This window comes from Neodiprion pinetum, chromosome 5 (genome assembly GCF_021155775.2).
Source record: "Neodiprion pinetum isolate iyNeoPine1 chromosome 5, iyNeoPine1.2, whole genome shotgun sequence".
NCBI classification, from domain to species: domain Eukaryota; kingdom Metazoa; phylum Arthropoda; class Insecta; order Hymenoptera; family Diprionidae; genus Neodiprion; species Neodiprion pinetum.
The window spans coordinates 26,447,693-26,473,055 of NC_060236.1; the positions used below are offsets into that span (position 1 = coordinate 26,447,693).

The window sequence follows — 25,363 nt, forward strand, 5'->3', positions numbered from 1 at the left end:
AAGAGCAGGTGGAGGAAAAATAAATAAAAAAAAAAGGGGGGGGGGGGGGTGGAGGGGGAAATCACGATCGCAATCGCGAACAACGAGAGAAATTCGGAAAAACAACGCGTCAACTATCTTATCCTGTACCTACTATTTCGACACAGCGAAACCTGAATTCACACAACCAATTCTGACGATCTCGGAGAAGAGAACCTTTTTATCTTCGTCGATCGTTCCATATACCAAAAGCTTCGATTTTTAACACTACGATCCCTTGTTTCGCAATATTTTCACCTATTAACCGGTAAACTTTTCCGTCCGGGTGTGACGTGAGAATCGTGACACAATAACGTCATGTGGGTTTCTCACTTTTACATAACAAGGTCATCGACCTCGTTGCACGTAGCATCCTTGCCTACGTTATACCTACAGAATAAACCATCTGCCTGAGACCAACGTGCAGGCTGAATCGATTCGCCTGCAGGTTGGAGGATTCGTCGAGCGGTGCAAGTGGCAATTTCGAGATGCACTGCACCGTGTGATAACTCCGACTCGTTGATGCCGTTGTCGCAGTGTTCGGATATGTGATAGAAAGGACAAGTGAGGAGATGAAGCTTCTACAAATTTTCAGGTGAAACTATCCTCGACGCTCTTCTACAGATTTCTGACACTGTGCAGTACCGATTATCAATTTTAAGGGGGTGACTTTCGTCGATTTCGACGTTGTGCATAGCTCAAAATATCCGAGTCCACGTATGTTCAAACTCGGCAAAGATACTCTCACTTCATACGCAATTCTGAGTGAAAACACTCCGATGGATTTTCGTTTGACGGAGAAATAAAGATATGGCACAGATTCTAATTCAGGCCAAAAATTAAGCGGTTTTTCCGAAATTTTTTCGACAGGGAAAAATTGAATGGATATTTTCAAAACTCTGAGGATCTTTCAACGCTGGTTTAAACTATATCTAGTAACTTTTTAAAGTCATTTGAATCATGATAAATCGAGTTGTTGTCCGCACTGGAGTTCGCAATTTTGTTTTTTGAAATATTCTCGTTGTTTGGATTATTTCCACGAACACGAAGCCAAATCTATCAGAGTTGAAAATTTAATGTTTCACACGTATTTTGAAAAGAAGGTATCATTTTTACCAATTTTTTTCTCACAGCTTTTTGCAATCGAAAACGATACTTTAAACAATGCAATTATCTCAACGGTAGGTTCGTGGTCTTAAAAATTATTCCAACAAAAAATTTTAGTCACGAACGTGTAGGTTCGTAGTTCATGTTATGACTCGTCATTCGTTGTGCGCATCACTTGACTCGATCCTGCTCAACAGTAATTATGTTAATGGGATGACACGCGATAATCTTCTTTAAGTGCATTCCTGTCTCAAAGTGTCCAAGATTAGTTTTCGTGTCTTGCTAGTGTCGATGTACGTATTTCAAAGAATGAGTTTTATCAACGTTTACACTGCAATTGATGTAATTTCCTTGCTGTTTCAACCGCGAAAACTTCTTCCTCATCTTTCACGGATGCTAAGACACTAGATTGTTTTATAACTATGCAAAACAATTCTGTTTTCAATGTCAAATCTAAGGACGAGATTTTACTTTTCAATACGTTATCTCTTATTGCCACGAGCGTTCAAAGATATAAAGGTTACTTTAATTTTCGACCGATTGTTTGCTCTCGAGCTAATTATACCCGAAGGGGCGCAACCTGAATGCTCGTTAATCTGTTTTCGTCGTATTTGTCATCTATTGTTTTTACACCGTAAAAGAACACGTTTCTTTCAAAAAACACACGTTATATCCTATTATTACTACGTCATGCCGTGACAATAAACCGGAAAAACGGTAAATTCGAAATTTCTGTGCACTCCGCGACGATATAACGAAAATAAAATATTATTCGAAGTGTAAAATCGTGCTACCTTGAAACTCGGGAGAGGAATAAGAGAATTGATCTATGACAGTTAGAATGAAGGTTTAAATTACTGAATTCAGAATGTAACCGGATAAAATCGCTTATAGTTAGATCTCGTGTGGTATAAGATTATAAAGTGCAATATTTTATCAACACGATGATATGATCGTGCCGTGTTCGCATCGTCAGTTCTGATCTTGCTGCTGTTGGATAATGGCACATTGCACACACGCGAACGATCAACGTTCATCCAATTTGACTCCCAAATTATGTTGCATTGATAAATTAGTCGTCGCAAGAAGTAAATTCATCATCATTCGTGATGCAGGAGCATGACAACAGTTATAATTATAAATTCGCCACCGTAGAAATCGACTTGTAATGGACGAAGTTTGCGAAAAAACAGTTATACAAATTATACCGATTCGTACCGTGAGATCAAGATTATAAATTTTATATCTTGTACCAAAAAAAGGTATAATTAATCACAGAAACGTGGGCAAACGTAGGTTATCTGTATACCTTTGACGACGGTGAAAAAAAAAAAGAGCAAACAATTTTTATAAGTCCGTGAATTTTTAGTTACTTCAATTGTCGAGGTCAATCTTTCACTCCTCATACTGCGTGGAATTCTGTCTTTGCAGGTATTTATGAGGGATATAGTGGTAATTTAATAGCAACATTTCAACATCCGAACGGATAGTTTTGATATTTTTGATAAATAACTTTCCGACGTTGATGCGTGAACTACGATAACAAACAATACAATATATTGATATTTTTGAGGAATAATATTTTCCCGATTCGATACTTTTCGAATTTGAGAATATTCTCGAAAGTCTCTTGACCAGGAACGACTTTGATGATTAAGTCTAAAATCACGACGATATTCCAGGAAATCCAGACAATATTTCTCACTAATGTCTTGTATTCATTAGCGTGTATTATTACAATGAATAAATGATACATGATTATTACAAGTTTGTGAAGTACATTAAGTTGGCAGCGTTTTATGATCAAGTACTCGGAGAAATTTCGAGACCTTAAATATCATTCGCGATCTATAGACGAAGTTTTTATTTCAAAATTGTGCAACTTTGTCCGTTCAAATTGAATGTAATTTACAAAATCATTTCAACCCCAATAATTTGAGTGTAATTTACTTCACCAAATTACCAGTGTAAGCAATTGACATTGAATCTCAGCGTTCAGGTAAATATTATTGGAGGTTTTATCTCCTTTTCGTATCGATACTGCACTTCACATACTTGTTTGGCATGTAGCGTAAACATAGACGGGAATCTCCCATAAATTTCCATAAAAATATCAAGTCGCGAAATAAAATCAGTCACATTAATAGAAATTTAGGCTTAGAGATTAGCTAAGCTCTGAGGTTAATTTCAAATGATATTCGGTTGACCATTTTTCATAACTACTGTGCAGAATTACAATTGAAAAATAAAAAATTCAAGTGACTTCAAGTGGCTTTAAATGAATTGAAACAGGTTCTTGACCACACTACAAACTATATATACATATAACTATAGTGTGGTTATACTAATTTGTTTACGTACAACTTAATTAATATTACACATGAAAATTTCTTTACGCAAGGTAAACCTCAGGGTAATGATTGTGTCAATACTTTATGACATCATATCCATAATCCTGGTTCAAGATAAAATTCCCCAGGATTTCTGGTTTTTCCCAAGATTTAAATGTGACTGTCGAACCGACGAAATGAGAATTTCCCGAATTACCAAAGGTTCAGTGTCCGCATTTCGAATATTATAGATGGGAAAAGTTTGATAGATAATCCTCGTAGTCAGTTATTTATATTGACTGTTATGAGGATTCACGCATGCATCATTGACCAAAAAACATAGCAACTATCGCAATTCAAAATCTGCGGCATTTTCTCATTAGTAATACTGTAACAGGAATGAGTGACGTTTCGCTCGGTCGGTAAAGATGAAACAAAATGCTAACGAATGAGGAAAAAGTGGAAAAACGCGTTTCCGGTTGTAAGGCGAGAAATTTTTTCTTTCCGTTGGTAAAAAATGGGGGAAATCCCCTGCTTCTTACCACTGAGAAGAAGCTCCAAATTGGCGTCGGTAGGACTGAGCAGCGATTTGGGAACGGGTACTCTGGCGATGAGGCACTTGATGGCGAGTCGCCACCTGCTGGCTTCCCTTAAATTGTCCTCGTACTTGTCGAAGCTGCGAAACCTGAGGGTAAGAGTGCTTCTTTCGCGTCTTCTGGCGCCCTTGACGCGGGGTTTTTTCATCGGGTACGAGTAGATGTAGAGATAGGCGGACATGTCGAGTTCGTCGTAGGGCTGAATGTTTTCGCTCGATTCGACGACCTTCAGTTGGGTTCGAGAGGCGCCCGGGTGACAGACGCAAGAGCCGGCGTTTCGCTTCTTCGACCGCATGCATCTGCACCCGATAATATCGCTCAACGCGATCGTCTCAGTCTTGGTGGATCCGTTGGTCTCCTTTTGAAGGCTGAGACCCTTCTCGGTAAGCTTGACTCGGTAGAACGTGTTCTTCTTCGAAGTTATGTAGAATGTTTCCTCGAGCACCGGATCTGCCCGGAGCGCCTCGCCATTCCCTTCCATTACAATTAATCTTATTTAATTAAGAACAATTGCCAACGTCGCGCCGTTTCAAACTCGAGTTACCGGCCGAGTTCTCGTTCAGATGTTCCGTTGTCTTTTGTTTTACTCCTCAATGGCATCTGTCATCTCAACGAAATCTCGTTACTTGCTTTATTAACAATGATATCGTTACTTGTGCGAATGAAACTTTACTCCATTATTGCATACAGAGAAACTGACGAACACGCGCACACACATTGCGAAAATATCAACGAAAAAAAAATCGAACCAGTGTTTATATCAGATAAACGGTTAGAATACGGCGCTATGGATAATAAATCCGCATAGCATTTGCACGCCGAGGAGAATTAACGATAAGATTAAACCGCCTTTTGCAAAATAAGATTGAGGCAATAATCGGTAGGCCTCGAACCTCGTTTCACGCCGTAATCCTCAATAGTGTGCGTATATACGGCACCTGCACATTCGCGTCGATAGGATGCAGCAGCGAGTGGCGAAATACCCCACGCTTCATAGTTGTCCGTTGCTCAGGTGGCAAGTGACAACCAACTCTGTCATGATTTAACCCCCGACAGCCAAAGTGTTCAGAAGTTCCTTCACCCGGACAGCACGTCGTTGTTTTCGCAACAAACCCAGCTCGAATTACAGTCGGCGACGAAGATTAGGAAGCCGCGAATATCGCGCTGTATAATAATACTTAATAAAATCGTCCACTCGAAAAACAACCGCCTTCTGTTGTTCGTTTGTTTACTATTAACACGTCCTTTTTTCGACTCGGAAACCAGTCAGTCGATTGCGCGGGGCCCGCCTCGTGTGCTGCACTGCGACAGCAACACCTCGTTACACGGCTAACGGGATCCTACGCACTGATCGCCGGGTCGCTCGTATCTCTTGAAGTTGGTCTCGATACCGTCTATAGTCTCATGCCCCCCCCCCCCCCCCCCCCCCGCCGCCGCCGCCGACCCTCGGAGCCCTTCGCCACTCCGGCGCCGTACGGCTGCGTACAACGAGCAGGTGTGCATGGAGGTTCCCCACTATTGCCTTTCCAAGTGTTTATGCTAATTATCAGCAATGCGAATGCACCGATTCACCGACCGCGGCATAAGTGCTTGTCGGAAAACTTGTCACAACGCTCGTTGCTGAAAGCATGCTGTCATGAGGGGGAAATGCTTGTCACAGAGTTCCAAGTTGGATTAGAATTGTGATGCCACCTAGTTACACTCCGTTGAAACATTTTTCATTGGTGAGGTTATGGGGCGGGAAACTTTGGTACGAAAATTTTGTACTGTTACCGACCTATAAGTGCTTACACTTTTCGTATTGAAATAATGATTAATATATTGAATTATAGAATTTTTAGGTGTGCAGACTTCTGCGCCGATTGTGAGTGATGATGTATTTCTTTCAATCACTTCAATAAATCGATATATCTACGAATGAAAATTGATTCGATACTATAATTTTGGATATAATTCAGACAGTGCAAGTTATTCAGTTACCGACAATGTCCGTAACGGACCATTAAACATTTTTATAAAATAAAGTCACATGTTGGAACTGTGATTAGTTCAACCAGGTTTTGGAAGCTTCTAGTTTTGCCGTTGAGAAATTATGATAACCTTGTAAAATGCAAATATAATGTAAATACGGATTTCACAAATCTACAATTCTAATAGAATGGTGAAATGAAGGCAACGCCTCACATTGCATACAGCGCATGAAACTGCAAAGTTAAAAAAAAGTGCCGCGCGTTCGTAAATTTGATCGTTTCAATACTTTAAATATTTGTTATAAAAATGCCTAATACTGATAACAGAATACACAGTTCAAACATGTTCTCCGTTGTGGAATTTTATTCGCTTTAAAAACACGGCAGGATAAAATAAATACCTTACCCTATGCAGTATACGGTTTTGAGAAAAATCCGATAAGTACGGATAAGTGGTGTAATTTCGAATTCTCGCGACTCGCGGCTGCGTTCAAGATTGACCGGAAAAAGTCAACAGCCAGCAGTGCTGCCATCTGTTCTACTCTCTCTTTCATCGCCGTTCACGTTAATCGGCGTCAGTTTCTTTTTCCGGTGTGTCAAAATGGTAAGATGGTGAACATATTTTGTACGCTCCACGTAATCCCTTGGCATCTGTTAAATACGGGATAATGATGACTTGTGCATAAAGTGATCCTGTAGGAGGTGTATTAATAAAATGGTTTTTCTGCATAGGGTATCGACATCAACCATAAACATGACCGTAAGGTTCGGCGAACCGAGCCCAAGTCGCAGGACGTGTATCTCAGGCTTCTCGTCAAGGTATTTATTCTTTCATCTGCTTGAACATTTCACTTCTCCTCATTATTTGCCTGCATCAATTCAAAAACACTTCCAAACTTCGAAATTTTCAAGTCTGATAGGATTTTTTACATAAGATCTTTCAGCTTTCAAGCTGTGCTAGGTTAGGTTAAGTTCTAATTGGTTGACCGTTTCACGGCTGTTTATTCCTTGCCGAAAACACGTGTTCAACACCAATTTATGAAGCGATCCAATTCAAGAATTGCACATTTCTACAATTTTCCGTGAACAAACTTATTTATCGATTGCGTGCCAACGCCAATATGATATCCGATTTGTCTGTCAGAAAATTCTATATTTTTTTTGCAAACTAACCTTCAGCAGTTGTGTGGTTGTTATGTTCCACTCTGTCGAGCTGTTTTCCGGTTTGTTTCCACATTTTTGATGTTTCGCATTATCTTAGGTGGTCGCAACACCGTGACTATGTTATATCTGACTTCATATAAGACAGTAGGTCCTGACAACCGTGATTTGACTGCGATGTATTACTACCGCTTATATTCTAAAGTTTTACTACGTTTAATGTGGTAATTATCACATTTGATGAAACCCAAAAGACAAGTAAATAAAGAAAGAAAATTATCATTTCTTGTTGAGTAAGTGTAATAAATTGATTACTATCATAATTGCATGTGATAATAAAGATTATAACAGTAAAAAGATGTACACATATAGCAGATTTCTATTGGAAAGAGACCTGATGTTATTTGAAAAATGAGAGATGTATCATTTCGTATTTGCTTGCAGCGTTGATGGTAAATTAAGTATTATCTGATCCGATGTTTGAAAAAATTAAATTTCATCATTGTGACGTCAATTATTACAAAAAAGTATATCTAAAACTTGTTGCGAACTGCACTCTGTGTCAGTTTATTCATAAGCTGGTTCAATTTGAACGTTCGCTAGAGAAAACGAGGGAATCGATTTTCCTATTCAGACTTTTGGCTTCCTGTTGTCAAAAGTTCCTTATAAAGGTCGATACAAATTGTAAGTTTTTTTTTTTTTTAATCCAATTGCTGAAATGCAATATATTACCAAATGGACAATGCTGATAGTTTCATGCAATATCCTTTCGCAGTTGTACCGCTTCTTGGCCAGACGTACTACTTCCAAGTTCAATAAGATCATCCTCAAGCGTTTGTTTATGAGCAAAATCAACCGTCCGCCGATTTCACTGGCTCGTATTATCAGGTTCATGAAGAAGGAGGGTCGTGCTAACCGAATCGCAGTCATTGTTGGAACTGTCACTGATGATGCCAGAATTTTGGAAGTACCCAAATTGACGGTAAACTGATATTTTTTCGATTCAATTCTTGGTGATAAATTTGTTAATTTGCAGGCAATCCATGTTTCGACATTATTTTTCATCTTTTTTGTTGTTATTGTTCTAAGTTAGTTATTGCGATCTAATATTCAATTCTCTGTTTCTGAGTTTTCTTCAAAGTTTGTACTATTACGTTAACCCGATACAATTTTAACAGAAAATCCCTTTATTCAGGACTTTTGCAGGATCTCGTTCGAAAAGAATAGCTGCCTGTTGTAATTGCGCAAAATACCGAACTGTAATTTATAATCTATCATTTACTTGGCCCTCATTAAATTCGGTCAATTTCGGTAGGTATGCGCACTCCGTGTTACTGCAAAAGCGCGAGGACGTATCTTGAAGGCTGGCGGAGAGTTGATAACTTTTGATCAACTGGCGCTACGTTCACCGACTGGAAAGAACACAGTTTTGATGCAGGGACGCAGGAATGCTCGTGAAGCAGTCAAACACTTCGGGCCAGCACCCGGAGTGCCACATTCTCACACTAAGCCACTTGTACGCTCAAAGGGACGTAAGTTTGAACGTGCCAGGGGACGCAGGCGTAGCTGCGGTTACAAGAAGTAAACCATCCTACTTCGCCGTCGTTTTTTTTTCGCCATCAGTACACGACTTTTACGTATAGATATTCATTTAATACTTCAATACCTTGATTGTGTATCGATTGTGTTGTACTTTGGTATAAGGGAATGGTGCGAAATAAATGTCGGTATTTAAAAACTAACAAACCTGCGGTTTTCTGTATTATTAATTCCTCATTTACCTTCCAATATTTTGATACAATTTTATTCATCAATTCTTGTAACTATTTCTATTACTGGTTAAAACTTAACAAATACCTTAAAATCCTAGAATCTCGCCATCAGCTTCGCTCGTTTATTTACGATCCGGCAGGATTCTGGCCAAAAATAAATTCATTAGATCATCATTCCGCACTTGTAAGCACGCATTTCAAATGAGGTATAAACAATTTTGGAACAATGGAAATGAAAAATGGTGTTATTGTTAGACTGACCGCTTCGGGTGTTTCAGTGGCCTCTGTTTGTCCTTCCGGGTTCTCTTCCCCTTCAAGGTTCTCTTCATCGTCAGACGGCACTTCTTCAACGAGACCTGGAGCCGGAAAGTAAACCGCAGTTTCGTCGACGGCCTTTTCGGGGCTCTCGCTAACGTGATAAGGTCCGATCCCCGCAAAAGCCAAAAAAGATTCGCTGTCTATCTTTTTAACGACGCAAACGAATACTTCGTACCTAAAACATCGTTGTTCAGCCCACTATTGATCGATGCTTCACGATTTTAACTATCAGTTTCAATTCTCATTGTACAAATTTCGGAAGTCTGTTAGTAGTGACATTTGTGAAAACGGGAAGAAACCAAATTTTAATCGTAATTCAGTTTAACAGGAGTTTCGTAAATTTCAATCGAATCTCGTGAAATTTGCAACATCTATTTGTTATCTTTCTAGATTCGTTGAAACTTGTAGGGTAGGAAAGACTTTCGAATTGAGCACTGATTGCTTTTCAGCCGAATCAATTGCTACGGAAAAAGGAGAAGAAAAATCAACTGTTTCGCTGAATTTCACTCCAGGATATAGAATGAGTTTGGTAATTAACAAACCCCGTTCGCTCCTCGACCTTTTCCTCGTACTCTTCGATGGACGTGGCAATGCGTTTAGCCTCCGGCGGTTTGTCGCGTTCAAAAACACCGAAGTTGATTAAATCGGATTTGTAGTTGCTCAGGATCATCTTGATGTCGTTCTTTTTCGTACTGTCGTATTTGAACACAATCACCGGTGGCCGAGACATTTCGTGTTCGAACTGTACAAAACAAACTCATTAGATATCAATAACAACGATGACGTGCTAACACGAATCTGCACTCAATCTCCGATCAAAATCATCGAATGAACGGATGACATCCATCCTAAACATTAATTGAAAACAACGATATTCGGCACGATTTTCAAAAATCTTAGTAATCGTCGCGGTCCCTTTGCTCACCGGATAATTTTTCTCGACGTAGTTTCGAAATATGACTTGAAAAACGGTGGCTTTGCTTCGAGAATTTGGCGGGGCCCAAACGACGGGGTAAATATCGTCCTTTGAAGGTGGTGTAAAAGCGGGTCGATGGCGCTCGCCGAAACTAGAATAAAGCGAATAGTAATTTACATATGTAATTAGACGCAATAACACGATTAAAGAATAAAATTTCTTATCGAGAGAGAGTTGGAATGACCGAATAAAAAGACGGCTAGTGAAAATGGTGGGAAGGACAAATCTTGAAGAGCAACGCTGATCCATTACCAGCCTTCCATCGGAAGTTTATCAGGTTTGGGCAGCGACGGTTCACCGAACAGAATGTTCAGCAGATACTTTTCAACGTCCATCTCCAACTTTTTATCGCTGATTTTCAGTCGCATGCACATACATTTTCCATCGAGCAAAAACTTCCTCGCAGTTTCCGTCATTTCGTAATCTGACTGTAAAAATGAGCGGTATAGAAGTAGGTCGAACGGATGCTCGTTGGGTTTTGTTTACCTCCTTGAGCATATCGTTGATCATCGTTTCGTCCAATTGCTTTCTAAACTCCTCAGCTATCTTGTAATTTTCGGGTAGTAATTCTTCGATAAGTTCCATGTACGGTGGGCTGGATTTTTTATCCCTCCTGTGAAATTCTTCGTCCTTAAATACCCACGGATAAAGTATCAGGCACGTTTCCTTTGCCAGTGAAGTTGTATAATGCGTCATTTCAGCTTCGTATTTTGCCTTTATCTCAGCCTCTGTTATCGTATATAGTGATGACGTTTTTAAATATAGTTACCAAATTAGTTGCAATGATTAATTTTAGAAAAATTATCTGGGTTTAATATGCCGTACCTTCTTGAGCCCTTTTCGCAGCCTCTTTGGCCAGTCTCGTCTCCTCAAGAATCCGCAACCTCTTCTCTTCTTCTGGACTTCGTTCAGTCACTTCCATTGAGAATCTAAAAGATATATTTTTGTCACAAAATGTGTTGGTTTTTTATTCAAATGACGACGTAGGGATAAAGAATGAATTCCATAGATGACAAATGGCGAGAAACTCACTCGGGAGGATCTCCGGTCTGCAATCTTTGCAACTCCTCATTCAAGACTCTCTGAAGTTCCGGGCAGTTGGCTCCGAAGAGTAAATTGATCATTCGTCCATTCTGAAATTTGTAAAAACATGCAGAATGTCGATCAGTGGATACGTAAAACATCGCGAATGCTTCATGCACGGCAAGGAATGTTTTTATCCTCTCAAAGAATCGTATGAAAATCAAATCATTCGTGATGCCTTCTATAAAATGTACATAAATTCATGAAATCAAATCGCATTCTTTCTCTTAACTGCAATAATTTTCATCAAATCAAAGCGTTAACTCACGTGAAGAAACATCCATGTCGGCTCGCTCTTTCCCCTAAAACGTTCGAGATCCTTGATATGGTCACATTTTGCCTGAAAATGAAGACTAGAAATCATGCGAGTATCGAATGAATTAGATAGTCCTTACGAAACTTTTGCGGATTTCAAAGTTTGTACTTTCTCTGTTTTTAAAAATTTCTCTGTTTTATTTTCGTGCGACCGCCATGGAATCGTGTTTATATCGTGACGATATCCGTGCCAAATTGATTATTTCGAAAATAATTACAACAGCGTAGCTGAGCAAGTCTCCGCCGATTTCCATCTTGACCTTTTTCAAGAGACTTATCATCCCTGAGCAGGGTCCGCTCCATCCGGAATAAACGTCGACTACTGAAAACATTCACGGAGTATCCGATTCAGTTCAAAGTATTTGATAAAAATTAATGGGGAAGAGTTTTGTAACGATCAGCCGACCTACGAGCCCTTTTCTCTCCAATATCTTGGACCAGTCGTCATCCGTGTTGACTTCCGTCTGCAAAGCAGTCGGTGTGCTTTTCTTTGCCATTCGTCGGGCGGCGCTGATTCCACCCTTAGATGAAGAAAAGTTTTTTATAATCTTCATAATTTAGGTAAAAAAATTGTCATCTCTAATATAATCTCGACAATTCTTCAGTGAGGAATATATTACGTGCGCAAGCGTTTGTTCCGCACAGACAATCTGCTCTAAATTCTATTTCAAATTTTGCAAGATTTTGTTTTAACATTTGGGGTGTAAGTTTTGGTAATCGAAGAACACGCTGATTATCTTGTGGTTTGGTTAAATTTTTTAATCGTATACGAATATTGAAGAATACGATATTATCAACTGGTCAGATGTTAAAACGTTCACAATTTCAAACAGGAGGAATTCATTGCAGTGCAATAATACGTCGAATTGCTTCTCTACGCAGAAATAAATCTGACACGATTCAAACGATATGCAATCAAGAAACATGATAAGTATACAGGAACGAATGTATAAAATATCACCCTTTTTCGGCCCAGCATTTTCTTGTGTTTATCGATGGTAGCTTGGATTTATCGAAGGTGAAGTCTATTTTGTAATGTTGGGATGAAAAGAGCAGAGGGATGAGCGAAGAGACGCGATAATTCGAGGCGGAATAACACAGCTGAGAAATCTGCCCCGAACGATAGTCGAGTATAAACTGCAGCTTTAAGGGCTTACAACAAAAGCTGTATAATTCTGATGTACTACGGGGACATCGCGACATCGAGGAAACACGCGAAGCCTTTGCTTGCGAGCATTAGCAAACTTCGGCTGTACTCATACAAACGCGAAATAATTATTGTACACCGAGAAGAGAAGAGAAGAGAAGAGAAGGGCGCTGGAAGTCGACTTCGGCGAATTCAGAGCCACGTTTATTGCCGACAACCCCTTAATTACATAATGGGATAAGTAGTTCATGTCGTTTCGCTATAAATTGCACGGCGGACGGTGATTCCGGTCTCAAGAAAAAGTAGCAGAAGAAAGAAAAGGGAATATAAATCGTTCTTAAAAAATATAACATCAGCGTTGAAAAAGTTGGCTCGAATTTGACTGATTAGAATTTAATTTAAAGAGTTTTTCCTAAATATGGAAGATAAAAAATTTTAAACTCTTAAAAGTTATACGAAGAAGCTTCAGATGTTACTATAATGTCAACTTGTAAGAAAGTTCTTAGGGTGTTTTCGGTGTTTTACAGACATTGGACAAACAGTGAAATTAAACAAGTTGCAGAATTTCAAACACGATCATAAACGTTTTGCGCTGTGAAATTAACCCCGTTGAAAAATTTCACTTTGATACGATTTAGATTGCACAAAATTGCTCAGCTGCAACGCGTCGCAGAATATTGTCGCGAAGTATATTTAACGGTCGATTTTGTTAATTGGGAGGATCGTAAAATCCGTCGAACAATGTACGGGGAAAAGTGGATGTAATAATAGAGATAAATCTATACCGAAAACGGTAAGCTGTAAATCACGAACGGCAGGGAAAGTTCCGGATTATATTCGGTTCACGATTTCGCGGTTTCGTATATACATCATATTTTAGGATCGCTTCCGTTTATACGTATATGTATAATAATATTACGTTCTCTGTGACGAAAATGAGTAACAGTTCCGTTTCTAATCTATATCGTATAAAACTTTTCCCTGAGAATGTCTCTTTACAAACAATTAACCGGAAGACATTTTATCTGTGGAATTCAGAGCCGTAAGTCCAATAAATGTATCCGAGTTTTTCTCGTTGGTAAATTCTTGTAGTAATTGCGTAACCTTGGAAATTCTTGTGCGTCACCACTGTTTTTCAATTACGTTTTTTGTCGTTTTTTGATCGATTTATCTCAGTCCTTATAAAAGTTCAGTGAGTAGACTCGTTTTCTTCTATTTGGAAGAAAAAAAAAAAAAATCGGAGGACAGAAACACAGACATGGTATTTTTTTTAATTGGAAAGTCTTATTTATAATTCGTTTTAGAAGTATAGATTTTTTATCGCTTGCAAGAGCTTGAAATTTGTCCAAAGTTTCGAACCGTCGTCATCGAAGTTGTTTGAAAAAGTTTTATTTCTTCTTTCTACATTGTTTTGTGATTTTTTTACTCGTAGATCTAAATCAATCGGCAACAAGAAATACCAATTACATACTTTCGAAGTATTGAAAAGTAGTCTTTGCAAAAATCTAATTATTTTTACACTGTAATATTCGTGTTAAATTGCAAGCTCGTAGCGAAGTTAAGAATGATAAGTTTGAGGGGTGAAAATCTGTGTGGAAGAAATGATGTATTAATTTTTTGTATTTTTCAAATACATCGATTCTAAGTATATAAAGTTTTCCTTCTTCAATTCTACTCCAGTAAACCTTGAGGTTTGTTTCACACGGCAAGTTTCCTCCGCAGAGGCCAGCTGAATATTTGCATTGAAAACTAAAAAATGCGGAAACTGTAGGAGAAGCCTAAATACCTGTGAATACCACTGGCTGTATCTGTTTATTATGCGGTAGGGTTTCAGGGACAATCGTTTGAAATACGTATATACCTACAAGAGAATAATTCTCGTATAACTATACATCGTATAATACGTATTAGGTATATAGTGAAATACGTTGAATTTACCAAAGGATTATTATCGAACTATCATTTCAACATTATAGACTACCATTTTCCTTTCTGCTTTGATGTGCCTTTATTGAATCAAACACGACATCTGATCAATATGTGTTGTATAATATTTGTATGTTCTGTGCAAATACGAATTTTCGATTAATTGACTTTTGTTTTTTCGTATGCTTGAACCGAATAAGAAAATCGTGTACCTATTAACGTTGCTTGTATTACAAAACGTGCAGATAAGATTGGTGAAAAGTGTATTTATCGCATATGTTTAATAATTTCATTCCCTGTCCTTTGATAAACCCACCAGAAAATCCATGGTTGCAAGGCTGTTTTGATCGAAGTCAAGTCAGTCCAAAGAATATAATGATCGATGATTAATGTTATATCAAACCGTGTATTAATACGTTAAAAATCAACTATCATTATTATCACTATTACTACGCAATGATTTATTTTCAATACAATTTTATTCACGAATTGACTGGAATTGAAAATACAAAAATTTCGTATTAGGTGTGACTGATCTTCACGATGGCACCACCATGTGTCAACTATTCTCAGCCTTCGAGAATCGCTCGTATATAAATATAAAATCACCGCATATGTCGAACATATATTGTGTATATGTTTGTATCGATATTATATGTACATATATGTACATTCATAGTGTGTGTCTATAAAATAACGTGCGATTCGAGCCCTGACGTGCAACGACGTGACTAAAACTTCACGGATCCCCTTGGAAATTATTCTAGCTGTGATTAGACAGATTCATCGATTACCGAAAAAATTTAAGAGGTATAAAAAAAAAAAAAAATTCTCTCTTCTTTGCTCTCAAATTTTAGCTTAAACGACAATTTATCTGTACCTATTGAATAATTGTGTGAAATGTTTTGCCTGCGATTTATAGTATATGAAAAAGTATGTTTCTAAAGCCAGGTAAAAAAGTAACTTAACTATTCTAACTAGTGCTGCCCGATTAATCGATTAATCGATGATTTCGGTTAATCGTTATTCCAATTAATCGATTAATCGACGATTCAAAGCTGCCCCATAATAATTCTGCAGGTCGATCGGTACATGAATCGAAACCGTCGATTAATCCATTAATTGGGATAAAGATTAATCGAAGCTGCCGATTAATCGTTTAAAAATAATAGGTAAATATGTAAAACAGAAAAATAACGTTAGGTCAGAATTGAACTGTTCTGAGAAATAAATAGAAAGTTGAAGGAATACGAAGTTATATAATACAGAGTCAGAAGGAAATTCGGGCCCTGGTCGACTACGCGACTGGGATATAAATCACAGTGAGAAAATATGGGCTGCGCGAAAAGCGATAAATTTGACATATCGCATCACGCATTGCGCGAATACACGAAACTGTGACAGGTATAAACGCTCGAACACCATCGGCGTCAATATTTCTTGAATATTCCGGTACCGAGTTACCTAGCTGTGTGTAAGTGTGACAATAAATTGGCATCGTCCTTGGGAGACAAAAATGAAATCGCCGTCGAGGACGAGGCGAAATTGCTACACGCTCGTCGCTCACTTCCGGTACGGAAATCGCAAACAGGATTAGATCGCAGCTGTGAACCCGCAGCGAATGGATACATATATATATAAGGTGTAAGAAATTACAAAGGTATTTGTGCCTCGGCTAAGGTGGTAAACAAAAGTTATTTTTGTACTGAAATACTTTTTGCAACAATCTGTATGAGAACATGTAGAACATTTTGCGAAGAAGTTTTTATTTATCGTTTATCGTGGAAAAGTTGGAGCGATTCCTTATCGTTAGATTAAAATATTCGTTTCTTAAACACGAGATTTTTGCTCTGCACGTTTCCAGGTGAAATTGCTATTTTTTCCTATTTTTAACATGTGATTGAACGCGGAGTATTTTTACAATTAATATGTAATGTAATCATTCCTTGTATTTGGATTTGAAGAAATTACTCTCGGCCTCTTTATTCAACCGCTTTCTTGATTGCTTGCAATTCTCTTATAATTACTTCGATAATTGAATTTGCGTGCATCACGTTAACGGTATACGGTAATATTTATTGCTGTGAGATTAATCGATTAATCGTTTTTCCGATTAATTTCGATTAATCGACGGTTTCGATTCGTATACCGATTGGCCTACAGAATTACTATGCGGGACTTCGATTAATAGATTAATCGAAATCGTCGATTAATTAGAAAACCGATCAGTCGATTAGCACTAATAATATTATTATCGTTAGAAGAAATATCTGCTAAACCATCGTCAAATTTTAGAATAATGGCAAAAAAAAACACTGGTGTTATAATGGAAAATTTAGAACCGATTATGATGGCAATCAATTAATCGCAGACATAAAGAAATAAAATTCACCCAGTTTTCATAGAATTTTCCAAAAATTTTATATATTACCAAAAACCATCATTATTCTGACTGCCTGTAAATTATAAGCAATATTCTGTGATCAGAATAAATTACCGACATTTTTTTTATAACAGTGTACGAAAATTTGAAATATCGATAATATTCCAGGTTTAATTATAAGATAAAAATGTTACTTTCGTTCCAACATTCCTTGTTTTCGTCATCAAGCTTGAAGAAACAAATTACGATTCGTTTCTGCATGTTGTTTTATTTTTTTAAATATCAAAACCGACTTTATCGATTCTCGTTACTCCCACAGCAGCATAATTGCATGATTTACTGCAAATTCGTGCATATGACAGGCTTGTTTGCACACGCAGTAGGAAACTTCTTTGATTTGTCAACCGCAGGTAAAATTCACTACCAAAGACTAAACAGAATAGAAAAAAAAAACACATACACACACACACCCACATCAAGGAAGAACTGCGTTATTTGTATGCCAGAAGTGTGTATGATGATGACAATGATCGAAAAAAATTGTATTACGTACGTGTAATGTGAGGGAGAAATATATCCGTGTAAAAAGACGAGTATTTACTCGTTGCCATTGGATACGCGTATTTCGAGGAGCAAATACCTGCGTCAAGTAGTGTAATCGACAAATTGGTGTATATACTCCCTGTATAAGTCCGGTCTAATTGGGTAAATATTTAGGGATGATTATACGTAATTCGGATACGTTTGAAATTTTTCTGCGTGGCAAGAGTTTTTATTTTGCAGGAATATAATTTCAGGCGACTTGCATGATGTATGGTAAAGATAGGAAGTTAATAATTGCAATAATTCTTAGGTAACTATATATCACGAAACCCTGAAAAAAGTTATAACTGCAGTGCGGTCGACTTTTGCAGCGGTTTCGTTAGTTCGTAAAAATGGCTTTGGCATATAACTTACAGACGCATAATAGCTGTAATATTAATTTCACGACAGCAGTATAAGGGATTAATTGTTGTATTATTACACATTGATGTTAGATAAATTCGTTTCTTCTTAGCTATGTGACAAAAATAAATGCACACGGTAAACGATCAATTCCGTAACAAACTGGCACTACAGAATGCGCGGTCAATAATTTAATGAAAACGAATATCAGAGTATACTCTGATAAAAATCATAAACATTCGGAAATGAAGAACACATATTGGTTTTGAAATAATCAATTGTCATTTAGCTGTCTCGCGTATTTACAATATTCCGAGAAAATTGTAAATATGGAAACTGAAAATTTCGCATCTGCTGAAGAATACTATTGAATCATATAATCAGAAATACTTGGTAACTAAAAAACTCTTGGATAAAAATTTCAAAAAGAAACCCGTAACTCGCCCATGTACAGGAAATTGTAGTCACGCATGCCGCAAAGGTTGCATATCATAGGCAACACATGTATATGAGCCTGCATGTAGGCAAGTATAGTTACAGATGTGTGAGATGGTTGCCTAGAGAGAAGATACGACAAGTATCTTTTTTTCGGCATTACAACATGATTTTTCTAACTGAAATAATGTCGGTGTTGATTATCGATACACATAGACCGATTCGGAACTAAATTCTCTTCCAGACGATATCTTGAAATTTACCAAAATCGACTGCAAAGTTTTTGTCGCCTGAAGAAGTGTTGTTTCAATTAATGGCGCGTGTCGTTTGTTCGTCAAATCGCCGCTGCTCGTCGCGCCGACCATCCCATTTCTCTACACCGTAGACTTATAAAGTCTATGACTTACATCAATCCCATGTGCTGATATTTTGTGGTGTTCGACTTTCCGCGTGTTGTGTTCAGTTGCGTTGACTGTCCATTAAAGAATATCTTCGGTCAACGTGTGTTGTGCTCCGACGAAAGTGCGTGAATAGTGCAAAAGATAAACGCATGCCGGCACAAAGTACCGTTGCCGTATAATTTCTGTGTTTGAAAAAAGGTAGTTTCAAAAGACGTGTGAAATTTTTCAAGCTTAGACGACGCACACGATTTAACCTCAACACGTCCTTAAAATGGTAAGTCGTCGTTTGTTTTGCTCCTTGTCTGTAACTTTGTCAACACTTCTTCACGGGATGTCATTTTCTTATAAATTCTACCATCTGTTCTTCATCCCCTTCATTCTTCTGTTTGCTTTCAGTCTCTTTGGAAGTTTTTTTTTCTTGTGTATTCGAAGAGTAATCCGGATACAAAGTTGGGTAAAAAATAATCTCATATTACTAAAAGAAGCGAGAGAAAGAGATTGAAAATAGTATACACGGAATAAAATTCTTAACATTAACTATTCTTGCTTAGACTGATGACTAACGAATCTCGAATTTTGAAAACCTGATTCCTTTTGTTGAGGAATAAAATACCGATGAACAATAATAGATAATATGCATCTCAACTCGGACACATTTTTACAAGATCTGAGGATCTATATTATTACTACCTAAAAAACCACAAGTCTTGTTTATATGGCAAAATATATTAATACGAGGTGCTTTCAGATAGTACAGCTAATAAACTGAACAATTTGATGTTTAGTAAAAGCGTGCGTGCCGCAAAAATTACAGAGTTACGTGATTTCATCAAACTTATTGATATCCTTAAATCCTGTGGAATCAAATAATTTGTTTTTATATGAAATGCAATGTATATATTAGAAATGTGTTTAAAATCTTTGCCAACGGATTTAAATATACCACACTTGCGTAAGTTCTGTGTCTTGTATCTTTCTGTTTGAAACGTCCAAGTGAGAACTTCACTTATAGGAAATAGAGTTGAATCGGAAAGAACGAAACAGGAGAATTCTTATCAAGGATGATTTCTTGCGTAATTGAGCCATCTGAAAAAGCATGCCAATCCTGACGAATGAAAACATATGTGACCTCATTGGTAGAGAGTCTTTTGTTATCGGTCATTGCAACAATGGGTGGTAACCGAGTGACGAGAGAAGCAATGGTTTGGTTGAGTTTTGGAGATACGTCGCTGTAGCAAAACCAGAAATTGTAACACCCTCCCAAATATTCAGAATTTGTACTAAATAACTTGCGGTTAATACGCGATTTAAAGTAAAGTTTATTCGAGTTTGAAAGGCTACCGTTTTCTGCACTCATCACTGATACCAAACAAATCCTCTCAATTTTGAGAAGAATATTAATATGTTTTCGCACAGCAACACTAAATTGACAACTAAGTTTCATTTCACAGAATTCACAGGTAAATTACAGCCCTTCTTTGCTTCCTCATTGTTTGATTTCAATTTCTTTTCTTTACGTATCAATTCAAACTCTGATTATTCTATCGTTTCAAACCGTGTGTGCTGTAATTACAGTTCTTGTTTTGATGTGCGTCAAGTTTGTATTCAGTTTCTCGTTTTGCAAGATATGATATCACTTAATAATGACTTTTAATTTAAAAACTACAAATTTAAGAAGCAAAAATCAGTCATATGTTATGTTCTTATTGTAAATTAGTGTCAAATCTCTTGCAGAATTGAATGTTTACGTATTATTATTGCAGGATCTAGATGGTGTTGCGCCTAGAACTTCGGAGCGCATTGTACGATCATGAAGACACCGACGGGAAAACAACTACAGAGAATCGAAAAGAAACGCAAAAAAATGGCCGCGCTTCTAGAGATCACCAAACTCAATGACAAAGATCGAGAAGCTAAGGCGCTAGCCCTGAAACAAGCGGTAGATGGCACAAATTTTGAACTAGTAGGTGAAATTCCTATTTACATGGTTGAAAAAGAATGTGAACGCTTTGTTTCTTTCACTCTTTGTTTTCACAATCTGTTTGACTCTTCTCTTAATTACACGCAGGAGGAGACACTGACGAATCTATTGAGCGATCAAGAAACGAGCAATGAAGTCTCCAGCATCGAAAGTCTGAGCAGGAAAAGACCATGTACGAGAACGTTGGATGATGCTGCACAAGGAAGCACTAATTCTGAGCCGCCGACAACAGAGGTGGAAAGCAATGACGAACCTGATCCCCTTGCCAACAAAAAACCTAGGTATTTTTTAATTTTACTCAAAAACTGATAATATGCATTGCGTGCAAAACTGTAACATCATGGCATCTCTAAATGTTTAGAATTCTGTTAAGAAATAGCTTCACAGAAAAAAACAAGAGAATTCCTTGCTGTTCTTATAAGGACTCGCAACTTTATATATTGTTTTATTTTATTTTTACTTATTCTGAGAGAGTCGTTCAGAGCGATTTGGTTTACCGGGATTTTGTGGTTCGATAGATTGAGTGGCGAAGAGTACGCCAACTTGAAGCAAGAGCTGAAAGAAAGAAAACAGCTGTTGAAAGTGATCCCTCGATTCCGTTTGAAAAACGTTGGGGAAAATGCAAGTCTAAATTTCAACGTCAAGGACGAAGATAGAATTCCAATATTTCTCAGCGACGTGCAACATCTTCTGATGTACTCTTTGCTCGGCCACCACTCTCCGTATTTGCCGGCCAGATGGTGTTTGCTTGAAAAGTATAACAAGGTGCAAATTTACGTTCTTGTTTTCATTTCATCAATATTGCGAGCATTGAAAGTCTTACGCAAAGAACAATGCTGGACGTATTTTGTTACGAAATTTATATGTGAAACCTACTTTCTAATTTTAATGTCAGCGAATTTTTACACAGGTAGCCCATACGGTTGTTCTCGTAGTCGAAGGACTGTCGTTGTATCATTTCAGTGCCTATGAGTCTATATTCACTAACATAACGACGAACCTGACACATCAACTCGAACTGGTCACTCCAGCTGTGTACGGAGGATCGATCGTCGAGGAGTTGGCTGCCGTCCCCCTCACAGGCACTCAAAGTGATAGACTGATCAAACGTTAGTATAAAAAACCTAGTTCCAAACTTTGAAAGTAATGAATAACATGCAAAACGTGGATCGCATTCTCGAATCTCATGCTTTTACACCGTTTGAGGCTTGTTTAAATTTGAATTTATCACAAATGCCAGTGGATTGGCTGGTTTCAGAGTTTGGATCACTGGAAGCTGCCTTGCAGAGTACCGGTGATCTAGTCAAGCTGTTGAAAACAGTGTTTCCAATGCAAGCTGCAGATAAGCTAGGTGTCGGGGATAAATCTTTCAAGGTTCACCAAAACTTGCCTGTCACCGACAAGTTCCCAAGAACTCAGCTCCTCTTGTCTCCGTGGCAATTAGTAGAAGAAAATTATCCGCTGCCACTGAAAGGCGAGTTAGCGAGAAAGTAAGGATCATTTGAAGAAAATCAACTGTATTTTTACTACCGTTCGGCTTATCAATTTATTTGATGTCCAATTTCTCAGTGTACGCCACATGGATAAATTGTATAGATGTTCGTTGGTATATACCGTAATTGACAAAAACAACGAATGTCACAAGAGTCGGCCAGACCTTTTTTTGCCTTTGCCAAATTTCAGATTGATATTTTGAATGTTGATGGTCTGAAATGCTCTGGTTTTGCATAAAAAATGCGTGTATATACCTGTACTCAAAGCTTACAACGTTTACTTTTTTTTTTTATTGTAGATATGAGGACTACATTTTAACAAAGGACATGTATGTCGAGGCTACTCCAAGATCTCCAATGTTTGGTTTGGATTGTGAGATGTGTAGAACAACGACTGGTTTACTTGAGCTAACTAGGATATCTATCGTGGATGAAAGAATGAATGTAAGTTTGAGTATCGACTGGAAATGAATTTGTTCAAAGTGTTCTAAATCGAAACGAAGTTAGCGTCAACTAGACTGTATCTGTAACTTGTATCTCTTAGATTATCTATGAAACGCTGGTAAAACCGGCGAATGAGATTACCGATTATCTCACTCGGTACAGTGGGATCACAAAAGAGCTTCTCCACAATGTCACAACAACTTTAGTAGAGGTGCAGAATGCTTTGAGGGAAATATTACCACCGGACGCTATTCTAGTGGGACAAAGTTTAAATTCTGATCTTCACACTCTCAAGATGATGCATCCTTACATCATCGACACATCTGTGATATACAATATCACTGGGGACAGGTAAATCCGTACGAAATTCGCAAGTATATTTTTCCATAATCTTGAAGTTTGGAAATTTGCTTCGATTTCATTTGATAAGCGATCATATTTCATGAATCATTTCATAGATAAGATGCTTTGCTCTGGGTCATAGTAACAGTTAACAAATAATAGTTATTCAATCATTTACACAGGTATAGAAAAACCAAACTCCAAACATTAGCGCGAGAGTTTCTCGATGAGAGAATCCAGGAAGGACGACGAGGACATTGTCCCTCCGAGGACTCAAGGGCTTCGCTGAAGTTGGCACAGCTGAAATTGGCGAACAGTCTCGATTTTGGTGATGCGGTACTGGTCGGTCAGAAGAATATGGAAATTCTGAAAATGAATGCGGAGAGAAGGAAATCCTTTAAAGTCATAGACAGAATGGAGCTGAGAAACTACGCAACGTCAATTTTCAACCATGTTACCAAAGACAAAAAGACAGCGGCTATCATTGGTACCGAAGACGTGATGAATGAGTATTCTAGGTATCTCAAAAATTCATCTTTGAGCATCATGGATGATCAGAACTTCGACACAACCGATCAGGTTAGTCTGCAAACAAAATTAACGGGTCGAACTGCTCATTTGTCGATATGAGCTTTTACAAAACTCTATGAATTTATGCATCAGTTTCCTAGCATTTTAAAACATGGCACAAAATCATGTGCAGTACTTCATTAAATTCGATACAGGTAGTATCCCGGAGTTTCATAAAAACAGACGAAAATTCATGACATCTATAGATTCATGAGTATTCTAAAATTGTAATGAAACTTCATAAAATCGTGTTAGAACTACCTAGTTGCGATATAATTTTATACATCTCTCTGTGATGTCACTAAAATTGATTAAATCTGAGTAAAGTTGCTTATAAGATTCGATGAATATACGGATGTTTCGCAAAATGTGAAATATTTTTCTGAAATCTCATGCTGTTTCATAGAATATCACGATCTTGCACGAGTTTCTGTATAATCTCAGCAACCAAATACTCTGATGTTTTACAAAGCGCCACAGAATTTCTCAAAACTCAACGAAATCCCTCCATGTGAGGTAATGTAGAAGAATTTCGAAAAACAATAAAATCGTATGAAGTTCTTTGAACTTCAATTGATGTCGAAATCGCATAATCAAAGACTTCAAACGGATCTGGCAAAACTTCTATATTGTGAGTGAAGAAAACTTTGTGCATCGCATGAATACGGAAAAATTATCATCTCTGCAACGACTGAGGATTGAAACATGAGAGCAACTTGAAGAGTCTCTCAAAATTTTTCTCCTTATTTACAATTAAAGGCTATACGTATATCATTTGAAAAACGCGTTTTGAAAAAAAAAAATGAATGTCCTTCTTCACGTTTTTCTTCTTAGGTGCGTCTTGTAGTTGCTGAGAACAATAAGCACGCGGTATCTCGAGCCTCGAACGTGTTGATGGAGCATGCCTTCACTCTTTGCCACCTACGTATCACGGAGGATCAATTAAAGAGCGAGAAGATAGAGAAAACTTTTAGAACAGTGAATAAATGGATGCAGAAGCTCTGGCAGCACATGGCGATCCACGGTCTAAGCTGCGTTGTGTTTGGGGGTCAAAACAACGCTGCCAACGGAGCCTGTTTCCTTGATATAAAGAAGGATGTAACAGTAATCGGGCCTTAGTCAATTTTCTCAGTGCGTGTCTCTCCAGTCTCTAAAACGGTGATTATATAGTGAAAATGGGATGAAAAAAAAAACAAAAATACAAAATACAAAGTCAAACAAAGCAATGGCGTTGTTTGATGATAGCTGTGACACCGAATCTGCGCCTGTTATGTAACAAGAATACCAGCTGCTACACGGCGACATAATTTCAAATAATCAAGATGGGAGTAGTGTTGACATGTCGCTCTCATTTTGATATATTTATGTTTGCTAGCAATGTACAAACAAATGTGTTGTCAATAAACATTTTATATTATTGTTTATTAGCTTCATTTTGTATGGTTCGACAATTCAATGACTTCTGTTATTCGTTGAAAGTATTTTTTGTTTTTCTTCTTTTTTCTGTACATAAACATTGAAAACTATATTATAATACCTAGTTAATTATATCTATATTCAAATCTAATGATATAATGATATTCTAATTGCCCACAAACTCTCGACGGTTAAATTTGCGACCGTTCTTCAGGCTTCTAACTCGTCTCTTCT

General features: G+C 37.7%; 4 protein-coding genes across 9 annotated transcripts in view; 2 read left to right on the plus strand and 2 right to left on the minus strand.

The window, feature by feature from the left end:
* Nucleotides 1-5,436, minus strand: part of Sk2 (Sphingosine kinase 2) — a 17,924-nt gene extending 12,488 nt beyond the window's left edge. The window contains exon 1 of the mRNA XM_046628527.2: nt 3,998-5,436. Within this exon, the coding sequence (XP_046484483.1) occupies nt 3,998-4,532 (535 nt within the window). The 5' untranslated portion in view covers nt 4,533-5,436. The remainder of the gene's footprint in view (nt 1-3,997) is intronic.
* Nucleotides 5,437-6,476: 1,040 nt separating this feature from the next.
* Nucleotides 6,477-8,928, plus strand: RpL18 (ribosomal protein L18). The gene is made up of 4 exons (XM_046628562.2): nt 6,477-6,625; nt 6,754-6,840; nt 7,958-8,164; nt 8,498-8,928. Exons 1-4 carry the CDS (start codon nt 6,623-6,625, stop codon nt 8,765-8,767), a joined length of 567 nt encoding a protein of 188 aa, XP_046484518.1. The 5' UTR covers nt 6,477-6,622; the 3' UTR covers nt 8,768-8,928.
* An 8-nt stretch (nt 8,929-8,936) lies between these two features.
* On the minus strand, nt 8,937-12,162 carry LOC124220094 (uncharacterized). 3 transcript variants are annotated; one of them, XM_046628531.2, is made up of 11 exons: nt 12,053-12,162; nt 11,865-11,968; nt 11,600-11,671; nt 11,281-11,381; nt 11,074-11,177; nt 10,735-10,976; nt 10,501-10,676; nt 10,198-10,339; nt 9,815-10,014; nt 9,216-9,447; nt 8,937-9,098 (listed from the first exon to the last, which is right to left on the minus strand). In XM_046628531.2, exons 1-11 carry the CDS (start codon nt 12,141-12,143, stop codon nt 9,081-9,083), a joined length of 1,482 nt encoding a protein of 493 aa, XP_046484487.2. In that variant the 5' UTR covers nt 12,144-12,162; the 3' UTR covers nt 8,937-9,080. The 3 variants fall into 3 exon arrangements, with proteins under 3 accessions (XP_046484487.2, XP_068992807.1, XP_068992808.1); XM_069136706.1 differs by having other exon boundaries at nt 9,055-9,447; XM_069136707.1 differs by having other exon boundaries at nt 9,055-9,447; nt 12,057-12,118.
* Nucleotides 12,163-18,870: 6,708 nt separating this feature from the next.
* Nucleotides 18,871-25,137, plus strand: Rexo5 (RNA exonuclease 5). Of its 4 annotated transcripts, none has more exons than XM_046628520.2 (10): nt 18,871-19,157; nt 20,647-20,846; nt 20,946-21,145; nt 21,383-21,629; nt 21,775-21,973; nt 22,105-22,354; nt 22,657-22,801; nt 22,902-23,152; nt 23,326-23,722; nt 24,548-25,137. In XM_046628520.2, the coding sequence occupies exons 2-10, from the start codon at nt 20,694-20,696 to the stop codon at nt 24,830-24,832; spliced, it is 2,127 nt and encodes a 708-aa protein (XP_046484476.1). In that variant the 5' UTR covers nt 18,871-19,157; nt 20,647-20,693; the 3' UTR covers nt 24,833-25,137. The 4 variants fall into 4 exon arrangements, with proteins under 4 accessions (XP_046484476.1, XP_046484479.1, XP_046484478.1 ...); XM_046628523.2 differs by having other exon boundaries at nt 22,123-22,354; XM_046628522.2 differs by having other exon boundaries at nt 20,952-21,145.
* The last annotated feature ends 226 nt before the right edge of the window (nt 25,138-25,363 follow it).

What these genes read in the sequence shown, in the direction of transcription:
- RpL18 (XM_046628562.2), top strand. An exon ending in ATCTCAGGCTTCTCGTCAAG is followed by an intron (nt 6,841 to 7,957) that starts GTATTTATTCTT and finishes ATCCTTTCGCAG; the next exon opens with TTGTACCGCTTCTTGGCCAG. An exon ending in TGGAAGTACCCAAATTGACG is followed by an intron (nt 8,165 to 8,497) that starts GTAAACTGATAT and finishes CAATTTCGGTAG; the next exon opens with GTATGCGCACTCCGTGTTAC.
- LOC124220094 (XM_069136706.1), bottom strand. Translation starts at nt 12,143, where the DNA reads ATGGCAAAGAAAAGCACACCGACTGCTTTGCAGACGGAAGTCAACACG. An exon ending in TCAACGATATGCTCAAGGAG is followed by an intron (nt 10,677 to 10,734) that starts GTAAACAAAACC and finishes TCATTTTTACAG; the next exon opens with TCAGATTACGAAATGACGGA. An exon ending in ACGTCGAGAAAAATTATCCG is followed by an intron (nt 10,015 to 10,197) that starts GTGAGCAAAGGG and finishes TGTTTTGTACAG; the next exon opens with TTCGAACACGAAATGTCTCG.
- Rexo5 (XM_046628520.2), top strand. Translation starts at nt 20,694, where the DNA reads ATGAAGACACCGACGGGAAAACAACTACAGAGAATCGAAAAGAAACGC. An exon ending in ATGGCACAAATTTTGAACTA is followed by an intron (nt 20,847 to 20,945) that starts GTAGGTGAAATT and finishes TCTCTTAATTAC; the next exon opens with ACGCAGGAGGAGACACTGAC. An exon ending in TACAATATCACTGGGGACAG is followed by an intron (nt 23,153 to 23,325) that starts GTAAATCCGTAC and finishes TCATTTACACAG; the next exon opens with GTATAGAAAAACCAAACTCC.